The sequence below is a fragment of the Benincasa hispida genome, chromosome 4, assembly GCF_009727055.1.
Source record: "Benincasa hispida cultivar B227 chromosome 4, ASM972705v1, whole genome shotgun sequence".
Lineage (NCBI taxonomy): Eukaryota > Viridiplantae > Streptophyta > Magnoliopsida > Cucurbitales > Cucurbitaceae > Benincasa > Benincasa hispida.
Genome location: NC_052352.1, coordinates 6,353,052 through 6,377,253, shown reverse-complemented (window position 1 = coordinate 6,377,253; position 24,202 = coordinate 6,353,052). Strand labels below are relative to the sequence as shown.

Here is a 24,202-nt window from a genome sequence, read left to right as displayed (position 1 = left end):
TAAATAATTCATGTACAAATAATTTACAAATTATGAAACCCATGAGATTTATGGCATCAACCCTAACAAAAGCATATTTTGAGATCCAAACATATCACGCAAGGATTCCATGATTTCTCGAGCAGAGACCATGTTCTCATGCTTCTTGGCTAGAACTTCAGACAAGCTGGCCAATAAATATGCACAGGCCTTTTCGTTAGTTTTAATCCATCTTTCATATGCCTCGCAAACATTTATGTGGCATTAGGGTCGGGTATTTGAGGACATTCATCAATTAAGATGAACTTCAGGTCGCCAATTACCAGCATAGCATTAATACTATTTTTCGGAGTTGTATAATTATCGGCAGTAAGTTTGTCAACAAAAAGCAAATTAATTATTGCACTAGTCATTTTTCTTAAATAAACAAATTTTAATCTAAGTTAGAAATCTGCATAACTCTTTAAAACCAATCTAGTTTAGCAAGCATAATGATGAAAACCCTTAAACTCATATTATTTTGCAATGATACATCAGTGATTTAGAACTAAAAGCCACCGAAAGGTATTCAATTATTCCTTCACTCTCAACTAAACAATACTTTAGAATAATTCTTATTCCTATAGTGTTTAGCTAACATTAGTTTAGTCAAGAAAACATTAACCGGAGGAAAAAAAATCATATTGGTGTAAAAACTATGGTAACCCTATCAATCACTGCAGTTTTGCCCTAATATTAACTCTATACAAACACGTTCCGAAGAGAGGATGCGCTTAAGGCACCACGAGACTGAATATGAAATCTCACTTTGTAAACTAATATCCTTTTCCCACTCACTATAAATACTCTCTCCATTTATATTGGTATTGACCCATACAAACACCTTCCAAAGGGAGGATGCACCTACGACATCACAAGACTGTGTATGGATCTCACAGTGTGAACTTTTAACAGAGAACGTGAAATTAAATGTATACCAAATATATTTTTCCTCTCACTAAGTATTTTACAAATTAGGGCTCATTACTTAGTTAAACTTAGGCTAAGTTGTTTTCTAAGTGATGTTTAAGTTTGCCCAATATAACACTTATATTGGATAGTTTAAAATAATGTCTTAATTCAACAAGCACCTTAATGAATTAATACATTATTGCATACTTATAAACTGCTAACTAATTCACCTTCCAAGTCGGTTCCCCGGTAGGAGTATTTCGTTTCCATCAACTTAAATACCTCAATCCTTAAACATAACCTTCCTAAGACAAGGGTCCCTTTATAGTCATTATTTTATAAATTTAATCTTTTATTAACTTATTTTAATCCTTCCTCTTTCTAATCTTATTTGAAACATTTTAGCATGAGGTTTTAATTTTCAATTTTTAAATAATTTTTTTAAAAAAATAAAGCTCTATGTTTGCATGTAACTCTTTATTATAGATTTTCAATTTCTGTGACATATAACTTTTAGATCAAGGAAAGTAAGGTCTATAATATGCATCTTTTATTTTTCAACTAATATAATACAACTACTGTATAAAAAATAATGAAAAATAAAACAATATAGTATGCACGTTTTAATCATACATTAAACTATATATAATATAAAAATTATATTATAACAACATACTATATCATATACAACATGCACATATAATATATATATATATAACCATACCACTTCATCAAATAATATAACTCTTATGTTATACTAATGAAATATTAAAACATATATCATATTATATAACAATTATATACTAATATGATGCAACATGTTTAATCATTGGTGGGATTTTAAACCATATGGCATACAATATGCAACATATAAACAATTGATAGCACCGAAAATGTGTTATCTAGCACCACTGGATTCGGGATTGTTCTAAGATTTGATGTGTTTATTATTCTATTTTGTGGGTATTGGGCACCTATGAGGTAGAACGGGGCGTTAGTGACAAAATGAAGCTAAAATGGGTCAAAATGAAGCTTAATTGCATCAACATAGAAAAAAGAAGATCAAAATTACCAAAATGCCCTGAACACAGCATCGCAACCCTCCTCTTTACGTTGTCTTTACGTTAAAAAGCAGTAGCATATACATCAAGAAGCATTGCAACGCTCCGAATTCTAGACACATGATGAATTCGTCAGCGTTGCGACGCTGCACCCAAGTGTCACGACACTGCGAAAAGAGCGTTGCAACGTTGCGTCTAACGTCCAACGCTCTGCCGATTTTATAATAGGATTTCTGCCGCCAAAGTCAAGGGATTTCTGCCATTCTGCCGACTTCAGTCGATTCAACACCTATTTCTCTCCTTTTTTTTCTCTCTTTTAGTTTGAGGATAGATCAAAATGATACCTTGTCGTTTATTATGAATATTATGGGCTAAGATAATCGTTTCTAGTTTGGATTTTGGGATCTTTCTATCTATTTGATGTATTTGTGAGTTTTCAAACTAGTTTATTGTAATTCGGATTTGGTTATGTTTTTGAATTATTATGATTATATAATTGTATGCTTGGGAATTATCGCTTTTGATTGACATTTGAAATGTGACATTTAATTTTGTATAAATCAACTAGAGATTAACTTGCAAATCATTTAGACGAGTAATGTTCTAACTAACCCAAAATTGAATCAACCGAATATTTAATTAAGTTTGTTCCTGTTAGATATTCAACCTAACTTTACCCTAGATTTTAATGAAATTAAGCCAACTTGAATTTTCATGTTGTTCATCGATTTAAATTGGGCTAATTAGTTGATTAGGTCAAATTAGCTGGTTGTTCCAATTAATTTGGTTACGTATAAACAATTGCTGGACTCTAGTAATGAGAATTCTATGATCGGAGGTATTGTATAGGAGCATTCCATCATAATCCAAGCTAGGCTTTCTTATATTGAATTTCATCACTTTAATTTTATTTTATGCATTTAATTTCTCTTGCTACAAAACAATTTTAAAAAACCTCTCATTTGGTTACCCAAGAACTTAAGACACTTTAATTGAGAAATTCGAGGGCTCCCTATAGTCTGACCGTGCTACAACTACAACATTATCTTGAGAGGATACAGTTAAATTATTTGGTCTGGATTTGGGCAACAAAATTTGCTCCGACCAACAATATAACAAAAATATACATCTCATGCACATTGATAAACTATATTATTAAAGCAATAATAGACCAAGATTGGCATCCTAAAAGAAATAATTAAATTAATAAAACAAAATTATATTAATTTAATAATTTTTCAAATAAAAATATAAATAAATAAATAAACTCCCACGAACATCTGCGGAATGCATGCACAAACGGAAAAAAGGTCAGAGCATTGCAACGCTATTGCCAAGCATTACAACACTGGTCTCCATCTACCATAGTGTAGCGCTACGCTTCACACAACATTGCAACGCTCTATCTTAAGCGTCGCAACGTTGTTTCCAAGCATTGCAATGCTAGGCCTTCTACGCCACAGCATTGCAACGCTATGCCTTACACTCCAACATAAAATGCAAGTTTCTACTTTGATTCTGTAACTGTTTTGCTCCAAATTTGATCTCCATATTCAGAAACTCTTGCCAAAATCATGAACCAAACTTACAAACTCGATTACAGACTATAAATGCCCAAAATATCGAGTCCTTACATCGATTATATCATTGAAATTAATTATGGAACTAAATGTCAATCTTGCAAACATCTATTATACAAACCAATCTCATACATCAAAATGCATAAAGAACCTATTATTCCATTTTGTAAAATTCAGAACAACAAATCAATGCAAAAATTAGGCTTTGATACTAATTAAAATCGAATTCCTTGTGTGGAAGTGTGTGATCGTTGTTTGCCTCAGTTATGTTATATGAATTGTAGAGAGAACAATAACAAAGAAACAATATTAAACATGCTATTAAGAAATTTAAAGGAAAAAGATGTCACCTTTAAAGAACAACCTTCACCCCTAAAGAAATGAATTCTCACAACACTATACGAATCGATTCCACGTGCAGGACACCACCAAAAAAGATTTCTCTACAATTTTCTTGAATAAGGAAGAGTTTATCGGAACCTTGTGGAAGTGAAAGGAACAATACAAAGAACAATTTTCTTTGAGAGTGTGAGAGATGGTCAGATTGTGAGAGACAGCGAGTGAGAGTATAAAATTTTCATGTGAATTTCATTTAAGCAACCTCTTCAACTACTGACTATTCTACATATTTAAAGACAGGGAGGGAAAGGGTAACTGCCCCTCTCCATTCTCCCACTCTCCCACTCCCCTGCAATACAAGGGAATTAAATTAAATTACATTACATTCAATTACATTCAATTAAATTAATTTAATAAAATCAATTGATTAATTTAAATATCAATATTTAATTTAATTAATTTTAATCATATTCTAAATGTGCATTTCTCACATAACCTATAGTTTTAACATAAATCTTATTTATATTAATTATAACATATAGTTTTAATATAAATCTAATAAAAATTAATTTAATATTTGAATCTTATTCAAATATTAATAATCTCATTTTATATAGTTTAATTTGAATCTACTTCAAATTTAACTTTCTTTATAATGTATATTGATTGTATCACATGCAATTAACATTATATTATTTTTGTATCGTATACAATCAATTCCCTTTACAATAATTTTAACTCTTCAAATTATTTCCACTTTAAAATCCTTGTTTAATCTGTTTGTGAGCTAGCAGAAGGATCTAATGCACTTACAGTTATAAACTCCAATGATTCATGATTAATTACTTAAACTATTTAATTAAGTTAATCATTATTCATTAACTGCGGAGCACTCCACTAAAGACTCATAGCTGCATTCCTATGAACTTTAGTATATTTAAGTGTTCATTGAATTAACCATATTTTGTAAGTCAACAATTTACAAATTATTCGTAATTACAGTTGGATCAAATTATAGTTTTACCCCTGTAGTTATCTCTTGTACTTTAAGTACCACTGATTCTCTAATAAACAATTTTGTTTATGGGCCAAACAAAGTCCCTCTTGGACCAATGTGAGAGTGAGACCTCATTGTTCAAGTCCCGAAGTCAGCACTTAAGGAAACAGTCTGTCTATTTTTCCTAAAGTCAAGAAGGAGTGAATTTCATCTCGTGAAGTTATGTTCCCAACTTCTTATATGGTAACATCTCAAAATGGTAGGCATATTGAGTCAGCAGCTAAGGTCACTCTCACCCATACAAATAAAAAAATGACTCTTATGAACAATAGTTCATAACTCACTCAGGATTAAGATTGAGTAACATGGTTATCGTTTGAAATATAAAACTCTTCAATTAACAGTGTTATAAAGAAAGGTTATATTTCATGGTATGGTCTTATACATACTTACTGTATAGGATACCTTCACTTGCATGTCATCACATGAACAATTTGGATCAAATCGTTTATAACACTTACAACTATTGTAAAATTTACAAAGTGAGTTGTATCCATACCATTACTAGGATAAGGTACCCAACCTTATCCATATACTCTAGACCTTTCAAGTTATTCTTTGAACACGATCCAGTTGTATGTCAACTACATACTACTCAAGCTACATTAAATAACCTTGGATCTTAGTTTGTTAGATTTTAAATTATCAAATAATGTAGAATACTTTATTCGTTAAATAAACACTTTATTTATTTATTAATAATTTGTTTACAAATACACAGACTATGAGATTTAGGACATAAATCCTAATATATTCTAATGTTGATAATTTGAATATTAATAGTAACTTTAGAGTGATGATGATTCTCGTAAGACTGATATTGGGTTGACTAATAATGAGAATGTTGTTGTGTCTGAATCTGGGTTGAAAGAAAATAAAGGTACTAATGTGAACGAAGAAAATATTTTGAATTTTGTGGTTAAGAATATTGTATCTACCTCTTTTATAACTGGCGCTACTGTTTCGCAAATGTTTATGTTAGTCTGGTTGTTGTTAGTACTAAGCTTTGTGAAGTGGCTCAACCTGTTGAGGAGAATGTTAAGACTATGCCTGAGACATTTCTTATGTTTAACCAAGAAATTGTAGTTGATGATCCTTTGACTATTGTGAATAATGAGAATTTAAAGAATATTGCTCTGTCTAATGTTAACCCATAATCAAGTAATCAGAGTCCTGAAAAATCTCCTAACTCTATCCATTCTTCCAACGAAGACGATGAAGATAACATTCATATCGCAGAGATTCAATCAAAGAAATTCCACGAGACTTCAGAAAATGATTCTATCAAGTCTTATTCTGAGGATGACTCGAAATAAGGGTTCTGTAGCAGCTGTAAAAATGGGGATGCAAAGAATGTCCTTGTCACTCGTGCTTCTGTAAAAGGCAAAGGAAAGCAGTTTGGTAGTGTTAATGTTCCTCCTATTCCCTTGGATGGGGTGTCCTTCCAGTATGAGGAGAGTGCAAGTTTGTGGAAATATGTGGTCAAAAGGAATACTGTTGATGAAAACGAATTACTCAAACGTACTAAAAAATGTCTTGACCTTATGGAATTTATACTTACTACTAGATTAGAAAGAACTGTGTTGAATTTGGCACTCTATTATCCCCAACTTGTTCGGGATTTATAGTAAATCTATCACCAGGTTTTATGGATAAAACTAGTTTTAACTACCAGAAGGTCCACATCAGAAGACATCCATTTGTTCTATCTTCTACCTTGATCAATCAGTTTCTTCATAAGAATGTGCCAGAGAATGTGCCAGAGAATGTGACAGAACAACGTCCGTCTTAAAGAGATTTTGTGTTTGAATTAACAGGGAGTGTTCGCTCATCTTCGCTTGGGAAAGGTCGGTTGCCTTCATCCGTGCTTAGTGTAAAATATGCCCTTCTACAAAGGTGAGATATCTAATTAGTGTCCTTCCACCACAAGTATAGACTTTCCATTTCTCTTGCTAAGTTGATCTATCAGATTGGAACTAGATCTCAATTAAACTATGGTGCATTTGTGCTATTGAGTCCAAAGCCCTTCATTTGCCCATTTTCTATCCTAGGTTGATTCGTGGCATTCTTATTTCCCAGAAACCAAATTTTATTATCCCTACTGAACCCTTTGGCTCTCCTCTAAGTTTTTTTTTCATTCATCCCAAGCTCCTACAGGGACATCATGTTCCTAACATTAACACTACCACCTCAACTCAACATTTTGATGGGTGAAGCAAAACTTTAGTTGAGTTTTCCTTTGGTAGTCGTATTACTAAACTACTATCGAATAAATCTTATGATATTGAGTCCATGGTGCAGACGCTTCAGGAAAGAAAAGTTGAGGTCGATGATATGATTCAGATAATGCGGTTTGTTTTCTCCACGGTTGGTGGTGCTTCCTCTTCTCAAAGGAGGAGTTGATTTTCTTTAAGCCAGAAAGAGGGAGAGTTTGGATTAGAGCTGCTGGAGTTGGTTTGGTTTGGTTCCACTGCTTCTGAGTTTCTTGTTTTGTGATTTGCCGAAACTGTGCTTGTGTTTACTTTAGAGCTGTTTTATTTGATTTGGTGGTTTGTATTGGTTTTGGTTCTGTTCTGGAAGACTTTGTTGTTTTTCTTTTTCTATGCTATTGTTGGTGATGTTATTGTACTTGTTAAGACTTGATTTCATACAACTGTTTTTGTTGAATGGTTAGTTGTTTGATTCTTGTTATGTCTCAAGAATATATAAATATATATAGATATATATATGCCAAAGTGGGAGCTTGTTGAAAGTCTGTTTGGTTGGCTTTATATTTTTCTAAGGCATTGATTTCTACAATTGTCTCAAATAAAGTCTTAACATCTGTTTTAGACAACAATTTTTTTTCCTTATTAGAAAGTTTTCGGCTAATTCATTCCATATGATATTTTCCTTTATTGAAGCACGACTCATATTTTTCAAATGAGGTATTATTTCCTTTCTTAGATTTAGTTATTAAAGGTGAATTTCATGATCAATTAGGATTGTCGCTTTTGTTATTTCGGCAAGACGTTTTATGTTATGTGGCTAAACTGTACAACATTGTGTTTTTGCTATTTGCTCACTATTTTTTTGTTCAAGTTCTTCATACATTGAGTGCAACACGTTGAAGATAATCATGGCCTTAGAGGGGGCCTAAGCTATAACTGTTGAGAAGGGATTCTCACGATCTTAGGGAAAGCCTAAGCCATTGCTACGAAAAAGGAGTTCCCCATCTTAGGGAAATCCTAAGATTCATCAGTGGAGGGAGTTTGCTGCCTTGAAGGAAAGATAAAAACGATGAGAGAAGTCTCACACATTGTCGAAAGTCGAAGTATTTGATACTAATATTATCAAACTTAAAGGGAGCCTAAGTACATTTGAGAGGGTGTCTCACATCTACATGGAGCCTAGGTGATCAGTGAGTTGAGCTTGACGTGAGTCACTGTAGTAGTCGTGTATAACAGATAAGTACTATATTATAAATTGCTTAACTTATTAATATTAGTGGATTATGCTCCCAAGCGTAGATGGATTTCAACAAACTGAATTATCAGCTTATGTGTGTCTTTATCTCCTTATTTCTTGTTGATATCTTGTTGTTACTGTTGCTGTCTATACATATTTAACATTTGTAATTTGAGCAACAAGTCAACCAATAATGAATCAGCCTAACACCTTTTCAGTTATGAGTTTTATCAATTATTAATTATCACAAAAAGACTTAACATGATATTTGAGAATGCCTTTGAAATCCAATTTTGTCGTGTTAAAAATTACTCTTGAACTTTTAAACACAAATTTAACTTTGAATGAATGCTTGGCTTAGGAGTTCTCTTGTTTGAAAATATGATAAAAGTAGATTTAAATCATTGCGAAAATCATGAATAAATGACCTATTTGACTTCTCAAATGAATGAGACTTAAAAACAAAACAAAAATCGCATGAATATTACTCGATACATAAATCCATGTTATTAACACTTTGACGCATATTGATTAACATAGAACAGTTAATTTAAAATTGATTAACATATAACATGCCAACATTTTTTTTACAAGTATGACATACCAACTTATACATTAATTCAATTGAATAAAATATATGTCAATCTCCTTAAAAAATAATTTAAAAAAAGAAAAAGAAAAAAAAAAAAAAAAAACTCAAAGGACTGAAATTCAGCCACTCGTTTATAAACTCTTGAAAAAACTATAACATTGAAGGTAAATATAAATTTTACTTACTAATACCTAAAAGAATCCATATGTATACATTATGAAAATTTGAAATTGACAATGNAAGACTATTTTAAAATTAAAAAAGAAAGAAAGAAAGAAAAATAAAATAAAGAACTCGAACTAATATGTACAATCAGCTCCAAAATTAATGGGAAGAATGGAAAAAAAAAATTAATCAAACTCCAGAATTAGAAAAGAAAACGCTGATTAAAAATAAACGAAGCAAAATTAGGAATTATAATAATATGACTTAAAAAAGAGAGAGGAAAAAAATAATGTGTATTATTAAAAAAAAAAAAAAAAAAATTATAATCTTGCAAACATCTATTATGCAAACCAATCTCATACATCAAAATGCACAAAAATCCCATTATTCCATTCTGTAAAATTTAGAACAACAAATCAATGCAAAAATTGGGCTATCATACTAATTGAAGTCGAATTCCTTATGTCGAAGTGTGTGATTGTTGTTTGCCTCAGTTATGTTATATGAATTTTAGAGAGAACAATAACAAAGAAACAATATTAAACATGCTTTTAAGAAATTTAAGGAAAAAATATATTACTTTTGAAGAAGAACATTCACCCCTAAAGAATTGAATTCTCACAATACTACACGAATTGATTCCACATGCAGGTCACCACCAAAAAAGATTTCTCTACCATTCTCTTGGATAAGGAAGAGTTTATGGGAACCTTGCGGAAGTGAAAGGAACAACACAAAGAACTATTTTCTTTGAGAATGTAAGAGATGGCCAGATTGTGTGAGAGAGAGGGAGAGTATAAAATTTTTACGTGAATCTCATTTAAGTAACCTTTTCAACTGCCGACTATTCTACAGATTTAAAGGCAACCTTTCTCCATTCTCCCACTCTCCCATTCCCCTGCCATGCAAAGGAATTAAACTAAATTAAATTGATTTAATTTAATTTAAATATCCAATATTTAATTTAATTGGTTTTAATCATATTCTAAATGTGCATTTCTCACATAACCTATAGTTTGAATCTTAATCAAATATTAATACTCTCATTTTATATAGTTTAATTTGGATCTACTTCAAATTAATATGATGTATATTGATTGTATCACATGCAATTAACATTATATTATTTTTGTATCATATACAATCAATTTCCTTTAGAATAATTTGAACTCTTCAAATTGTTTCCTCCACTTTAAAATCTTTGTTTAATCCGTTTGTGAGTTAGTAGAAGGATCTGATGCACTTACAGTTATAAACTCCAATGGTTCATGATTAATTAATTAAGCTATTTAATTAAGTTAATCATCATTCAATAACTATGAAGCACTCCACTAAAGACTCATAGTTGCACTCCTGTGAACTGAGTATATTTAAGTGCTCATTGAATTAATCATACTTTGTAAGTCAACCCTTCACAAATTGTTCGTAATTACAGCTGGATTAAATTATAGTTTTACCCATGTATTTACCTCTTCTACTTTAAGTACCACTGACCCTCTAATGAATAATTTTGTTTATGGTCGAAACAAAATCCCTCTCGGGCCAATCAGAGGGTGAGATCTCATTGTTCAAGTTTGAAGTCAGCACTTAAGGAAACAATCCGTCTATTTTTCCTAAAGTCGGGAATGAGTGAATTTCATCTCGTGAAGTTATGTTCCCAACTTCTCACGTGGTATCATCCCCAAAATGGTAGGCATATTGAGTCAGCAGCTAAGATCACTCTCACCCATACAAATAAAAAATTGACCCTTATGAACAAGAGTTCATAGCTCACTCAGGATTAAGATTGAGTTACATAGTTATCGTCTGAAATATAAAACTCTTCAATTAACAATGTTATAAAGAGAGGTTATATTTCGTGGTATGGTCTTATACATACACATTATATAGGATACCTCCACTTGCATGTCATCACATGAATAATTTGGATCAAATCGTTTATAATACTTACAACTATTGTAAAATTTACAAAGTGAGTTGTATCCATACCATTATTAGGATAAGGTACCCAACATTATCCATATACTATAGACTTTTCAGGTTATTCCTTGAACACGATCCAGTTGTATGTCAACTACATACTGTTCAAGTTACATTAAATAACCTTGGATCTTAGTTTGTTAGATTTTAAACTATGCAAATAATGTAGAATACTTTATTCATTAAATAAACACTTTATTCATTTATTAATAATTTGTTTACAAAATACACAACTACGAGATTTAGGATATAAATCCTAACAGATTTTAATGTTGATATTTGAATGTTAATAGTAACGTTAGAGTGATGATGATTCTCGTAAGACTGATATTGGGTTGACTAATAATGAGAATATTGTTGTGTCTGAATTTGAGTTGAACGAAAATGAAGGTGTTAATGTGAACGAAGAAAATATTTTAAATTTTGTGGCCAAGAATATTGTGTCTGTCTCTTCTATAACTGGTGCTACTGTTTCGCAAAATATTTATGCTAATCCGGTTGTTGTTATTACCAAGCCTTGTGAAGTGGCTCAACCTGTTGAGGAGAATGTTAAGACTATGCCTGAGACATTTGTCATGTCTGACCAAGAAATTGTAGTTGATGATCTTTTGACTACTGTGAATGATGAGAATTTAAAGAATGTTGCTCTGTCTGATGTTAACCCATAATTAAGTAATCGGAGTCCTGAAAAATCTTCTAGCTCTGTCCATTCTTCCAACGAAGACGATGAAGATAATATTCTTATCGCAGAACTTCAATCAAAGAAAGCTAATGTTGATGCTTCGCACGAGACTTTAGAAAATGTGATTGTATCAAGTCTTCTTCTGAGGATGACTCCAACTAGGGGTTTTGTAGTAGCTCTGAAAATGGGGACACAAAGAATGTCCCAATCACTCGAGCTTCTACAAAAGGCAAGGGAAAGCAGTTTGGTAGTGCTAGTGTTCCTCCTATTCCCTTGGATGGGGTGCCCTTCCATTCTGAGGAGAGTGCAAGTTTGTGGAAATATATGGTCAAGAGAAATATTGTTGATAAAAAGAATTAACCGAACGTACTCAAGAATGTCTTGGCCTCATAGAATTTCTACTTACTATTGGATTAGAAAGAACTGTGTTGAATTTGGGGCTCTATTATCTCCAATTTGTTTAGGATTTATAGTAAATTTATCATCAGGTTTTGTGGATCTAACTAGTTTTAACTACCAGAAAGTCCACATCAGAGGACATCCATTTGTTCAATCTCCTACCTTGATCGATCAGTTTCTTCATAGTAATCTGCCAGAGAATGTAACAGAACAACATTTGTCTTTAAGAGTTTTTGTGTTTGAATTAACAGGGAGTGTTTGCTCATCTTGGCCTAGGAAAGGTCAGTTGCCTTCATTCGTGCTCAGTGTGAAATATGCCCTTCTACACAGGATTGAGATATCTAGAGTGTCCTTCCTCCATTAGTCTATATTTTCCATTTCTCTTGCTAAATTGATCTATCAGATTGGAACTAGATCTCAGTTCAACTATGGTGCATTTGTTCTGAATCAAATAAAGAGGCACATTGGGTCCGGCACATTGGGTCAAACGCCCTTCATTTTCCCATTTGCTATCAAAGGTTGATTCGTTGCATTCTTATTTCCCATAGACCAAATTTTATTACCCCTTCTGAACCCTCTGGCTCTCCTCCAAGTCTGTTTTTCATCCATCTCAAGCTCTTGCAGGGACACCATATTCTTGACATTGACACTACCACCTCGACTCAACATTTTGATGGGCGAAGCAAAACTTTAATTGAGTTTTTATTTGGTAGTCGTATTCTTAAACTTCTATTGAATAAATTTTTTGATATTGAGTCCATGGTGTAGATGCTTCATGAAAGAAAAGTTGAGGTCAATGATGTGCTTCAGATGATGCGGTTTGTTTTCTCCAGGGTTTGTGGTGCTTTCTCTTCTCAAAGGAGAAGTTGATTTCTTTATGCCAAAAAGATGGAGAGTTTGGATTAGAGCTGCTGGAGTTGGTTTGGTTTGGTTCCACTGCTTCTGAGTTTGTTGTTTTATGATTTGTTGAAACTGTGTTTTTGTTTGCTTTGGAGCGGTTTTGTTTGATTTGGTGGTTTGTATTGGTTTTGGTTCTGTTCTGGAAGACTTTGTTGTTTTTTCTTTTTCTATGTTGTTGTTGCCGATGTTATTGTACTTGTTAAGACTTGATTTCATACAACTGTTTTTGTTGAATTGTTGGTTGTTTGATTCTTATTCTGTCTCAAGAATATATATATCTATGCTAAAGTGACTTGTTGGAGGTCTGTTTGGTTGGTTTTATATTTTTCTAAGGCGTTGATTTTTGCAATTGTCTCAAATAAAGTTTTAACATCTGTTTTAAACAACAATTTTTTTTCCTTATTAGAAAATTTTCAACTAATTCATTTCATCTGATATTTTCCTTTATTGAGGCGCAACTCATCTTTCCCAAATGGGGTTTTATTTCCTTTCTTAGATTCAGTTATTAAATGTGAATTTCATGATCAATTAGGGTTGTCGCTTTTCTTATTTCAACAAGACGTTCTCTATTATGTGGCCAAATTGTACAACATTGTGTTTTTACTATTTGCTCACTATGTTTTGTTGTGCAAGTTCTTCATCCATTGAGAGCAACACGTTGAAGATAATCAGACCTTAGAGGGAGTCTAAGCCATCACTGTCGAGAAGGGATTTTCACGATCTTAAGGGGAGCCTACGTCTTAGAGTGATCCTAAGATTCTTCAGTGAAGGAAGTTTGCTGACTTGAAGGAAAGATAACAATGATGAGAGTGGTCTCACACACTGTCGGAAGTCGAAGTGTTCAACAATAATATTATTAAACTTAGAGGGAGCCTAAGTGCATTTGAGAGGGAGTCTCACATTGAGGTGGAGTTTAGGTGATCAGTGAGTTGAGCTTGACGTGAGTTACTGTAGTAGTCGTGTATTACAGATAAGTAATATGTTGCAAATTGCTTAACTTATTAATATTAGTGGATTATCTTTCTCAGACACACTAGCCCCCAGACGTAGGTGGATTTCAGCGAACTGAATTATCAACTTCTATGTATCTTATCTCCTTACTTCTTCTTAATATCTTGTTGTTATTGTTGTTGTTCATACTTTCCATTTAACATCCATAACTCGAGTAACAAGTCAATCAATGATGAATCAACCTAACAATGATTTTTATCGATTATTAATTATCACAAAAAAGACTTAACATGACTTTTAAGAATACCTTTAAAATCCAATTTTGTCAAAAAAATTACTCTTGAACTTTTAAACACAAATTTAACTATGAATGAATTGCTTGTGAGTTCTCTTGTTTGAAAATATGATAAAAGTAGATTTAAATGATTGCAAAATCATTTTCATAACAACTTATAGATGGCCCATTTGACTTCACATGAATGAGACTTAAAAACAAAACAAAAATCGCATGAATAGTACTCAATACATAATACATAAATCCATATTGAATACATAATACATAAATCCATATTATTAACACTTTGACGCATATTGATTAACATAGAACAGTTAATTTTAAATTAATTAAAATATAACATGCCTAACATTTTTTTTTTACAAGTCTAAAATACCAACTTATACATTAACTCAATTGAATAAAATATGTCAATCTCATAAAAAAAAAATTAAAAGAACCTCAAAGGATCGAATTTTTAATTTCAGTCACTCGTTTATAAACTCTTAAAAACTATAACATTAAAGGTAAATATATATTTCACTTACTAATACCTAAAAGAATCCATATGTATACATTATGAAAATTTGTTGACAATGTGAGATTTTAAAAATAATAATAAATTTAAAAAAAAGTAAGAAAGAAAGAAAAATAAAATAAAGAACTCGAACTAATATGTACAATCAGCTCCAAAATTAATATGAAGAATGGGAAAAGAATTTAATCAAACTCCCGAATGAGAAAATAAAACACTAATTAAAAATAAACGAAGCAAAATTAGAAATTATAATAACATCACTTAAAAAAGAGGGGGAAAAAAAGAAAAAGAAAACAAAGATTGTACAATCTCTTCCCTGTTGCGAAATGTCGACCCACGTCGTAACCAGGTGGCTGCATGCTTCCTTCTTCTATACACATACATTACCGGAACCCGATGCAGAAACCGGCGGAGCAGAAGGTCAAATTTCATAACCCATTAGTCCCGCCGCCGCCGTAAGGCGAAGCAGCTTCAACGTCACAGCCATCAAAGGAGACGAAAAGAGCAGATAGACCTCCGCCGGAAACCCCGCCTCCACCACCTTCGCCGCCGCCCATGCCCAATCCTAGGAGGTCCCGCGTGGTGGGCTCGTTACCAAATCCAAGTCCGAGCCCAGCCGTCATGGAGATGGCGGGGCCGGGAGATGGTGATAGTGACAGCCCGGAGGCACGAAGTAAAGAGGAGGCGTTAGAGCTGGTGACGCCCATTTGGGCAGCCTTTTGGAGCAGTGCGGTTGCGGACATGGCGGCGGGCTGTGGCGACGGCGAGTAATGTGAAGGATGGTCTTGAAAAATGGAAGAGGCTGAGGTTGAGCCCGATGAGGCTGAGGCTCTACAGGAGAGGAAAAGGGACGTTGAGAGAGAGAGCGATGTGGGCTCAATGGCGGCGGTTGGGCAATCATTGCCGTCTTCTGATCGGCTGACGGCGGTGGTGAGTTGATGGGGCGGATTTGGGGCAGCAGCACTGGTAACAATGGGAGGAGAAGAAGTAAATACACCCGCGAAAACACTTGTACCACCGCCGTTTGTTGGGTTGAATTTGTTAACGTTGGAGGCCATGGCCGAAGTTAAACTTGTCACTGCCGGTGTTAATGGAGGAGGTCCCATGGGAATGTCCGGTGCTTCTGCAACCAAAAACATCCATGATCATTAGAAAAGGTATAAAGAACAAAACTCAAAATCTTATAGATATTTCAATTTTTGCCGGTGAAAATAATTAGGTGTAAGAGAATGGACGAAGGTAAATTTAATATTATTAGATCCATTTCCTTGAGATTTGGATACAAGACTTCGATAACTCAACGAAGATAAAGATAAAGTTAATATTACATATCTAACCAAAAAAACCAATCAAGCGTAATGTTACAACTCGGTAAATTAAAGAAGTGTTTCAATAAAGCTAAGAATATAATCATGTTTGGTACGGGACCTTCCAACTCTCAAACTAGTTTGTGATTAGATAAATCTCCTATACTAATCACGATTGTGTGTGTATATATATATTTTGCGGTTCATATATAGGTTTCTACCAACCATAATTATATGTTTTTTTTTTAATACAAGTAAAAGAGAATGTTGATGCAAAAGGGGAGACGAGATAATCAGTAACGTTGGTTGATGGGAAGATGTCCATAACAATTAAAAATATTATTCGATTAGAGAGCAAGGGACAACCAAAATAGCACCATTATTAGTCTCTAATTTTTTTTTTTTTTATTCATTTTTCATCTTACCTAAAAAATATTGGAATTCATATTCAATTTTTTTATAAAAAAAAAAATTTTAAACCAATTTTTTTTTTTTTAGTTTTCAAATACACGTTCAAATTTCGAAAAATAATAAATTTGCTTAAAAAAGTATAGATCCATCGACAAAATTCATTTATTTATTATTATTTTTAGAAAGAGCAAATTTTATCTTTTATCCATATATAATTCAAATACTTATATATTTCTTCAAAAGGTACTTATCTTCGCGCAATTCACTAAATAGTTCTACCACAATTTTGACACGTAACCACAAAGATGAGTATGACTCAAAATATGTGATGGAGTGTCTTATAGATAAGTAAATTCAATATTTTTATCCAAAATTCACCTTTTATTGTACTATATCAAATTATTACTAAAAAAGTTTATCCATATTATGATACCCCCTATTAAATTAATGTATGGGTGAATCCAAAAGTTATGATGGACTAGAGAGCTCTGAAACCAAGCGGTAATTGTTTAATGATAATTTAGCAATGACAATAATGAAATGAACCACATCAAGACAACAGGCCTTTCCCCAGATTTCTTCGATAATACAAAATTTGGCCGTCAAAGTTTTTCAGTTGAGGACAACTTTAATTTGTATGTCAATATTAATTATTTTTCTAAATCAGGCAATAGACGAAGAAAACAACTTAATATATCCATAATCATAGAACGAATGAATGTGAGCATTTAATATTACCTGAGCTTTGAATTGACAAAGCAGGAGACAGCGGCACGGTAGCCAATGGCGATGAAGCAACCGCCACGGCGGCGGCAGCGGCGGCGACTACATTGGAATCCGAGCTTGCGAACGCCAAAGCATCACAAAAAGCCCGATGCGTGATGAAACTATCTCTCCTTTGGGAGACAATTAACGAACAAGGTTTAAGAAATTTGGGGAAAATGAAGAACATATGAAGGTGAGATGAATTAATTGAGGATTTGATGAATGAATTTTACCTAGAAAACAAAGTTCCGCAATCGCATTTATATTCTCTAGTTCCGCATGTTTTCATATGCGCTTTCCAATCCGATTGAACGGCGTATTTCTTCGAGCATCGCTCGCACTTCCACTTCTTCTCGCAGTGCTTTCTGGAGAAGTGCTTTTTAATGCCAGTTAGGTCGCCCAGTGCCCTAGCCGGATTATGATGTACGCAAGAAGGCTCTGGACAGACGTAGACTCGTTTTCGAATTTCATTGCTCGTCCGTTGCCGGAGCTTCCAAGGTAAGTTATGTCCGCGCCGGTGAAGCTGCAGGTTCTGGTCTCGTTGGAATCCTTTGTTGCAGATCTCGCACACGAATCGGTTCGTTGCTAGAAGCGATTTTGGCGACAGAGCTATTACCTCCGCCGCTGGATCTGGCATCCCTGGGAGATTCCGCTTCTTCTTCGCTGGAGTCACGGTATCCATGATCTCGATTTCAACTCCCGGCGAGGAAGATGTGGCAACCGTCGCCGATTGAGAATTATTCTCTGCTGATACCATTGAAGATGATTTCGAGCCCTAATTTTTTTCGATTCAGAAAATTATAGCTGGAGAAGAAATGAAAATCGGACTGCTTGGAGATGTACAGAGCATTATCTGGTTTGAGTTTTACGTAAATATATCAAAATCAACTCGTCGTCGGATTTGTGGCCGGGAATCCGTGGTCCTTCGAGACGGCGGCCACTTCACAGTTCACACTTGAGAGCAACAAGAGAGAGGGACAGAGGTTGAAGAAAGAGACAGAAATTTAAAAATTTGTGGGTTCTTTTCTTTTTTTCCCACTTTTTTTAGTCAAGGAAAAAAATCAAAAGATTAAAGCGGCGCACTAACCATGGTTAACATTTTTACAACTATGGTTTGGAGGATATTGCCCTGGGCCCCACGAGAAGTCTGATCTTTTTGTCTGCTCATGCGTTGCGCCACGTGTCCGGATCTGCGGGCTTATGATTTCTGTCGGGCCAAGTCGGACTACTCCAGCCGGTGCTTGTCGTCTAGTCCAATTATTTATTCCATTTTTTCAACTGGACAGATGAAAAGACAATTATAACCCTGATAAGCCGCCCCTCCCCACAACAACTAGCCCATATGCACTTCAAAAAATTATTCAACCATATGTTAAAATGGTCATTGCCATGGTTAAATCATCCATCATCATAACTCAAACTAAATAGAGTTGTATTTCCATCCTACATATATTATCATAAAAATTTAAAGATCAATTGACTTGAAAAAAAAGTATTTGTTAAAAATCACATTTTTAATTAAACATTTTTTTTTATAAAAAGGGATTAAAATATACTTAAAAAACTATTTTAAATGGTTTCTAAATACTCTAATTTCTTCAAAAAAAAAATGACTTATTTTAAATTAAACACGTGAAGATGTATTTCAAATACACCTTAAATTGATTGATTATGAATTATTAATAAAGGTTAATTGACTATGATGAATTTAATTATATATCAATAACTTTAATACTTCATCATCTCACTCGTGACCTTGAAAAATTATAAAAGATTTTAATCAATATAAATGAAAGAAAAAATAATAAATTAGAAGTTTAAACGTGATACCATATTAAATCATTAATAAATCCTATAAAATTAAGCTAATAGTTTTAATTATATCAGTACCTCAAAAATTGCCTCTTATAAAATTGGGCTAAAAAATTGATTAAAAATTTGTATTTATCTAATACTAATCCACCATGAATTTGAAGTAACTCTTGTGGTTGTGTGCAAATTAAACCATTAAAAAGGGAGAGATCCATAGGATAGAAGTAAAACAATTATCCCAAATGATATATAAAGTTTTTTTTTTTTTTTTTTTTTTTTTTTACTTTCAACAAACAACGAGGATTTGTGTTTATATTGGACAATACAATGTCGTGGAGGAAATATTTTGTGATTTATCATCCTTATCACTCGATAGTAGAGACATGATCTAAATCTAACTGTACAGGAGAGAGAATCTACAAAGAGACGAGTTTTCACATCATATCATACAAAAAATGTTTGGAATGACATGTGGTGATCGACACATGATTGTGGATTTGCGATTGTACTTAGTAACTTTGCTTTATACCTTAAGAAGAGCAAACTCTCATCGACCTGTTAAGCGAACTGATGAAAGAAGGCTAAATCAACATCTGAATATCAAGCTTTTTGGGTGGTTCCAAAAGTATATAGGTTGCTTATTATTTTATACTTTTTATCTCTCATATAAAAATCTAGTGGTTTTTGGAATAATTTGTCCCAACCAACAGTCAGTGAAATTACAACCAACGCCCTGGGGTGAGTTTAGTAAATAAAAGACAGTCACGGGGACAATTCAGGGCAAATGATTTATAAAATGATGTACGTTACAGTACAAAAAGGAAATGAATGTGTCAAGCGGGAATCTCGCCACGTGTAAGACGATGGAGGGGCCAGAAGAGAACGCAGAAATTGAGGGATTTGATTTTAAAAAAATGAAAAGGTTGTAGATCCAATATTGTAGGCTTGGTTGCATATTATAGAAACTCATTGCTAAAAAGGTAAATATCCTTTTTTGTCCGTTTTAGGGTAGGGCCTTTATCTGGATTTGGAAGTGAGGACAGCTACGGAAAAATAGACATCACCTATTTTTCAAAAGTTACAATCATAATTTTTTTAAATAAAAGTACTTGGGGGGCTTTTTCGACATTTCAGCTATTGGGAGAAATGATGGCTAACCAATTTTAACACGTCTGCAAGATTCCCTTACACATCACATTTAATAAATGGATTTTAGACTATTATCTTAATCGTACTTAAAAAACAATGCAAAAAATATATATATACTTATTATACTTTTTTGTGTTTTGGATGTAATTTCAATTCAGGCCACGTTTTGGGGATCTCAGTTAATTATGTTTATTGTCTATTTGATTTTCATCATTGCATTGAGATCTTATAATCTAATCGTAGAATAAATAGTGTTCAATCTGATTATGGTTGAAACTTATATATCAATTACATATATATTGTTACTATAATAATATGAAAATTATGAATTTGTCACATTCATTGTTACTTTTATTGTTACTATTAGGATCAAGCACTAGTAACAATTACTGTAAAATGTGATATATTCATATTTCTAAGTAAATACGTTCAAAAGCAATCCAATTATGTTTATGTTTTGATCGGTGATATATTCATAATTATAGGTAAATACAATCAAAACTAATCCAACTATGTTTGTGTTTTCGATCCTATTACGATTCATTCATCAATGAAATCCCATTCCAATTATATCAATTTTCACTATATTTGATAAATATAGTCTTAGTTCATATATTTCAAAATGTTACGTGTTTAGATTTATAAGTTTTGTTTATTTTTTAAATTTTAGTTTTGTTTTAATTTGATTCGAAATTTTAATATTTCATTTTTAACATCATTTTTTCAACTAAATACTCCTTTTTTATTTTTAAACTTAATATCTATCAATTAACTTAAAAGATAAAAAAAAATTAAAATTAACTAAGTTTGATTAATTTTCATGACTATTCAAATTAAATTTAAATTTTCACTTCATGATTATATTAAATTAATTAATAAATATTAACATGCAAATAACTAAAAAAATGAGTTTTTAATAAAAAAAAAATTAATAGAATAGATCTTGAAATTTATGAGTCAAATTGAAACCTAACTCAAATATGAAATTTTAAAATTTTGAAATAGGAAGAAAATGGAAACCAAGTCTAAAATTTAGAAATCAAAAGTTGTTTTTCCCAAAAATCTAATAATTTAGTCCCTAACTTTTAGGAGTAATGATTTTACCCTTTTTTTTCAATGTGTGGAACAATGAATCGAATCCCTGATTTTGAAGTCAATGAATTATATTGATTTTGGCATAATGATTTAGTTGTATACTTTTGATTATGTAACAATTTGACACTTAAATTATAATCCATAGTCATTTTATATATTTTAAAATCTACGGATCTAATCTATGTCCCGTGAGTATTGTTGTTAAGATTATTATTATTATTATTATTAGGGACAAAATGTATGTATAAATTACAAATACTAAATCATAACATTTGGACTTGGCACTTAGTCTTCCTGGGGAGATTTATGATGAAGATTTTTTTCTTCAAGTTTTAAAGCATATATACCGTATTATTAATATACTAAATTTTTGAAGTAAAATTCTATAAATTTAATAGTGCAATAACTAATAATTATTATAAAATAAAATTTGTGGACTAAATTGTTATTTGTATACCTGTTTCAAAACCAAATGTGTTTCTTAAATTAATATTATAATGTCTAGTTGTTACCGGTTTTTTTAGTATAATCTTGCTCTTTATCGTTTATTTAAATAATCATTACAAAGATTAATATATATTCGATACTATATGAAAGAAATATCTTAGAAATGGATCGAGGTTACGGATGAATGTATTTAAGGATGTTAAAAAATTCGATAATCCAAAAAAAATCGATCAATTCGAATTGGGTTAGATTATGAATTTATTCGATTTGGATTTGACTGAATTCAAATAAACAAAAATTTATAGATTAAATTAGTTCAAGAGTTTACCTTAAATAACTCAAACAAATTTAAACCAATCCCAACTTATTATTAATTTTAAAAAGTATATTTTTATTGTGAAATTGGGGAGTATAAGAGAACATGGATGTGGAGAAAATGTAATATAATAATAAATAAATATAATAAAATAAATAAAGCATGATATATAATAAAATATAAAAACTATAAAAATTATATAAGTAGAAAAATATGAAAATTTAAAATTCTGTATAGCACACTTATATATATACATATACATATTTTTATTTTTATTTAATATCATAATTTTTCAAATAAGCTAATCTCTAACAAATTTTTTTAAATAATTTTTTAGCATTTTGGAGAGAAAAATTTCATAACATAAATTGAAATTGAGTTATTAAAATTTTTACATATTAACATTTTATTTTTTTTAACAGAAATTTAAATAATTGATTTGTATAACATGAATCAACCCAACCCAAATCATGTGAAACTCATCATTTGAGCCAATTTAACTCCCAAATTTTTACTAGTCAAACAATTTAGACCATTTATTGTAATTATTTTTTAGAATCATCAATGTACTAATTCTCAAATGTATGTGTAGACTTCTTCGAATATTGGTTTAGCAAAATGTACAACTACAGTAAATGCAATGACAATTTTCAAATGAAATTTCGTTTAAGATTCTATATTCATTCATTTATGAAAGCTTGCAAGTTTAATTGACATAATTATTAGCTTCACGCCAAATTTTTTCAGGCAGAATATAATAAATGGTGTAAAAAAAATTTGAACTAAGATGACTTAAATTGATTAATTTATAAAAATTAAAATTTTAAATTGATATAATTTTTAGTTCATAATTTAAATTGATATAATCACACATATAAATTATATTTCTCTAAAAAAAAATTGTGTGCGTGTTTTTATTTATTTATTATTATTATTTTTTTAAAAGGAGTACGATTACTAAGCAACCCCTGAATAATTGTTTGTAACTTTATAGAGTGATATTTTATTTTTATTCTTATATCTATTGGAAGTTGCAACTGAAAAGGTGGAAAGTTGGGGACCTCGTGGTAAATAACAGTTTTAGATGCACGAAAATAATAATAACCTTTTTTCACTTTTTCAGCTCGGTAATAATTTTTGCATTTTGTCGTTGAATGTCGTGGCAGACCCTGATTTGTTGCTAGCATGCGCCACGTAGGACTTAGAAATATACCGACTAAAATGGACCTTTAATATTAATATTGTTGTTTTCAAAACTTATTAGAGAAATATTGTTGTTTTGAAACTTATTAGAGAAATATTGTTATTTTGGGATTTCAAGGTAGAAGTCGAGGGTTGAGGATTCGATTAATGTAGAGGTCGAACGTTGAGAACTCGACAAATAAAGAAAAACTTGAAAACAATACGTAAATTAGGGTTGTCGAGGGTTGAAGTTTCGACATACATAAGTCGAAACTTCAACCATCGATAAGGAAAAAGAAATCTCGCTAATTTTGTAATGAGAATCTCGCTCTAGAAGGGAATATCGCTAATTTTGTATATTAGGTTGTCGAAGGTTGAAGTTCTGGCATACATAAATCGAAACTTCAACCCTCGACAAGGAAGATAAGTGGGTGAAGCAGATTATAAGAGAGAGCGAGATTGTAGGAGAGAGCGAGATTGAAAGCGAGATTGTAGGAGAGAGCGAGATGGAAAGTGAGATTATAGGAGAGAGTAAGATTGAGAGAGCGAGATTGTAGGAGAGAGCAAGATTGAAAGTGAGATTGTAGGAGAGAGCGAGATTGCGAGAGCGAGATTGAGTCTGCCACATGGATTAAACGGTCAACTAGTCAGCTGACGTGGACATGGAAATCGTCTTCACCTTTATTTACTTTCCATAAGTCTTGAAAAGTAAGATGCTAGTATATGTATCAGCATGCTGGACACTCTCGATCTACCAACTGCAGATCTCTGCATGCATTTGAGTTGACTGAATCGATTTCATGCATTTAAATGATGCATTCAT

General features: G+C 32.1%; 1 protein-coding gene across 1 annotated transcript; it reads right to left on the bottom strand.

Moving 5' to 3' along the window:
• Positions 1-15,009: 15,009 nt before the first annotated feature.
• Positions 15,010-18,429, bottom strand: LOC120076640 (zinc finger protein ENHYDROUS-like). The gene is made up of 3 exons (XM_039030522.1): positions 17,612-18,429; positions 17,352-17,509; positions 15,010-16,018 (listed from the first exon to the last, which is right to left on the bottom strand). The coding sequence occupies exons 1-3, from the start codon at positions 18,133-18,135 to the stop codon at positions 15,324-15,326; spliced, it is 1,377 nt and encodes a 458-aa protein (XP_038886450.1). The 5' UTR covers positions 18,136-18,429; the 3' UTR covers positions 15,010-15,323.
• Between the last annotated feature and the right edge of the window lie 5,773 nt (positions 18,430-24,202).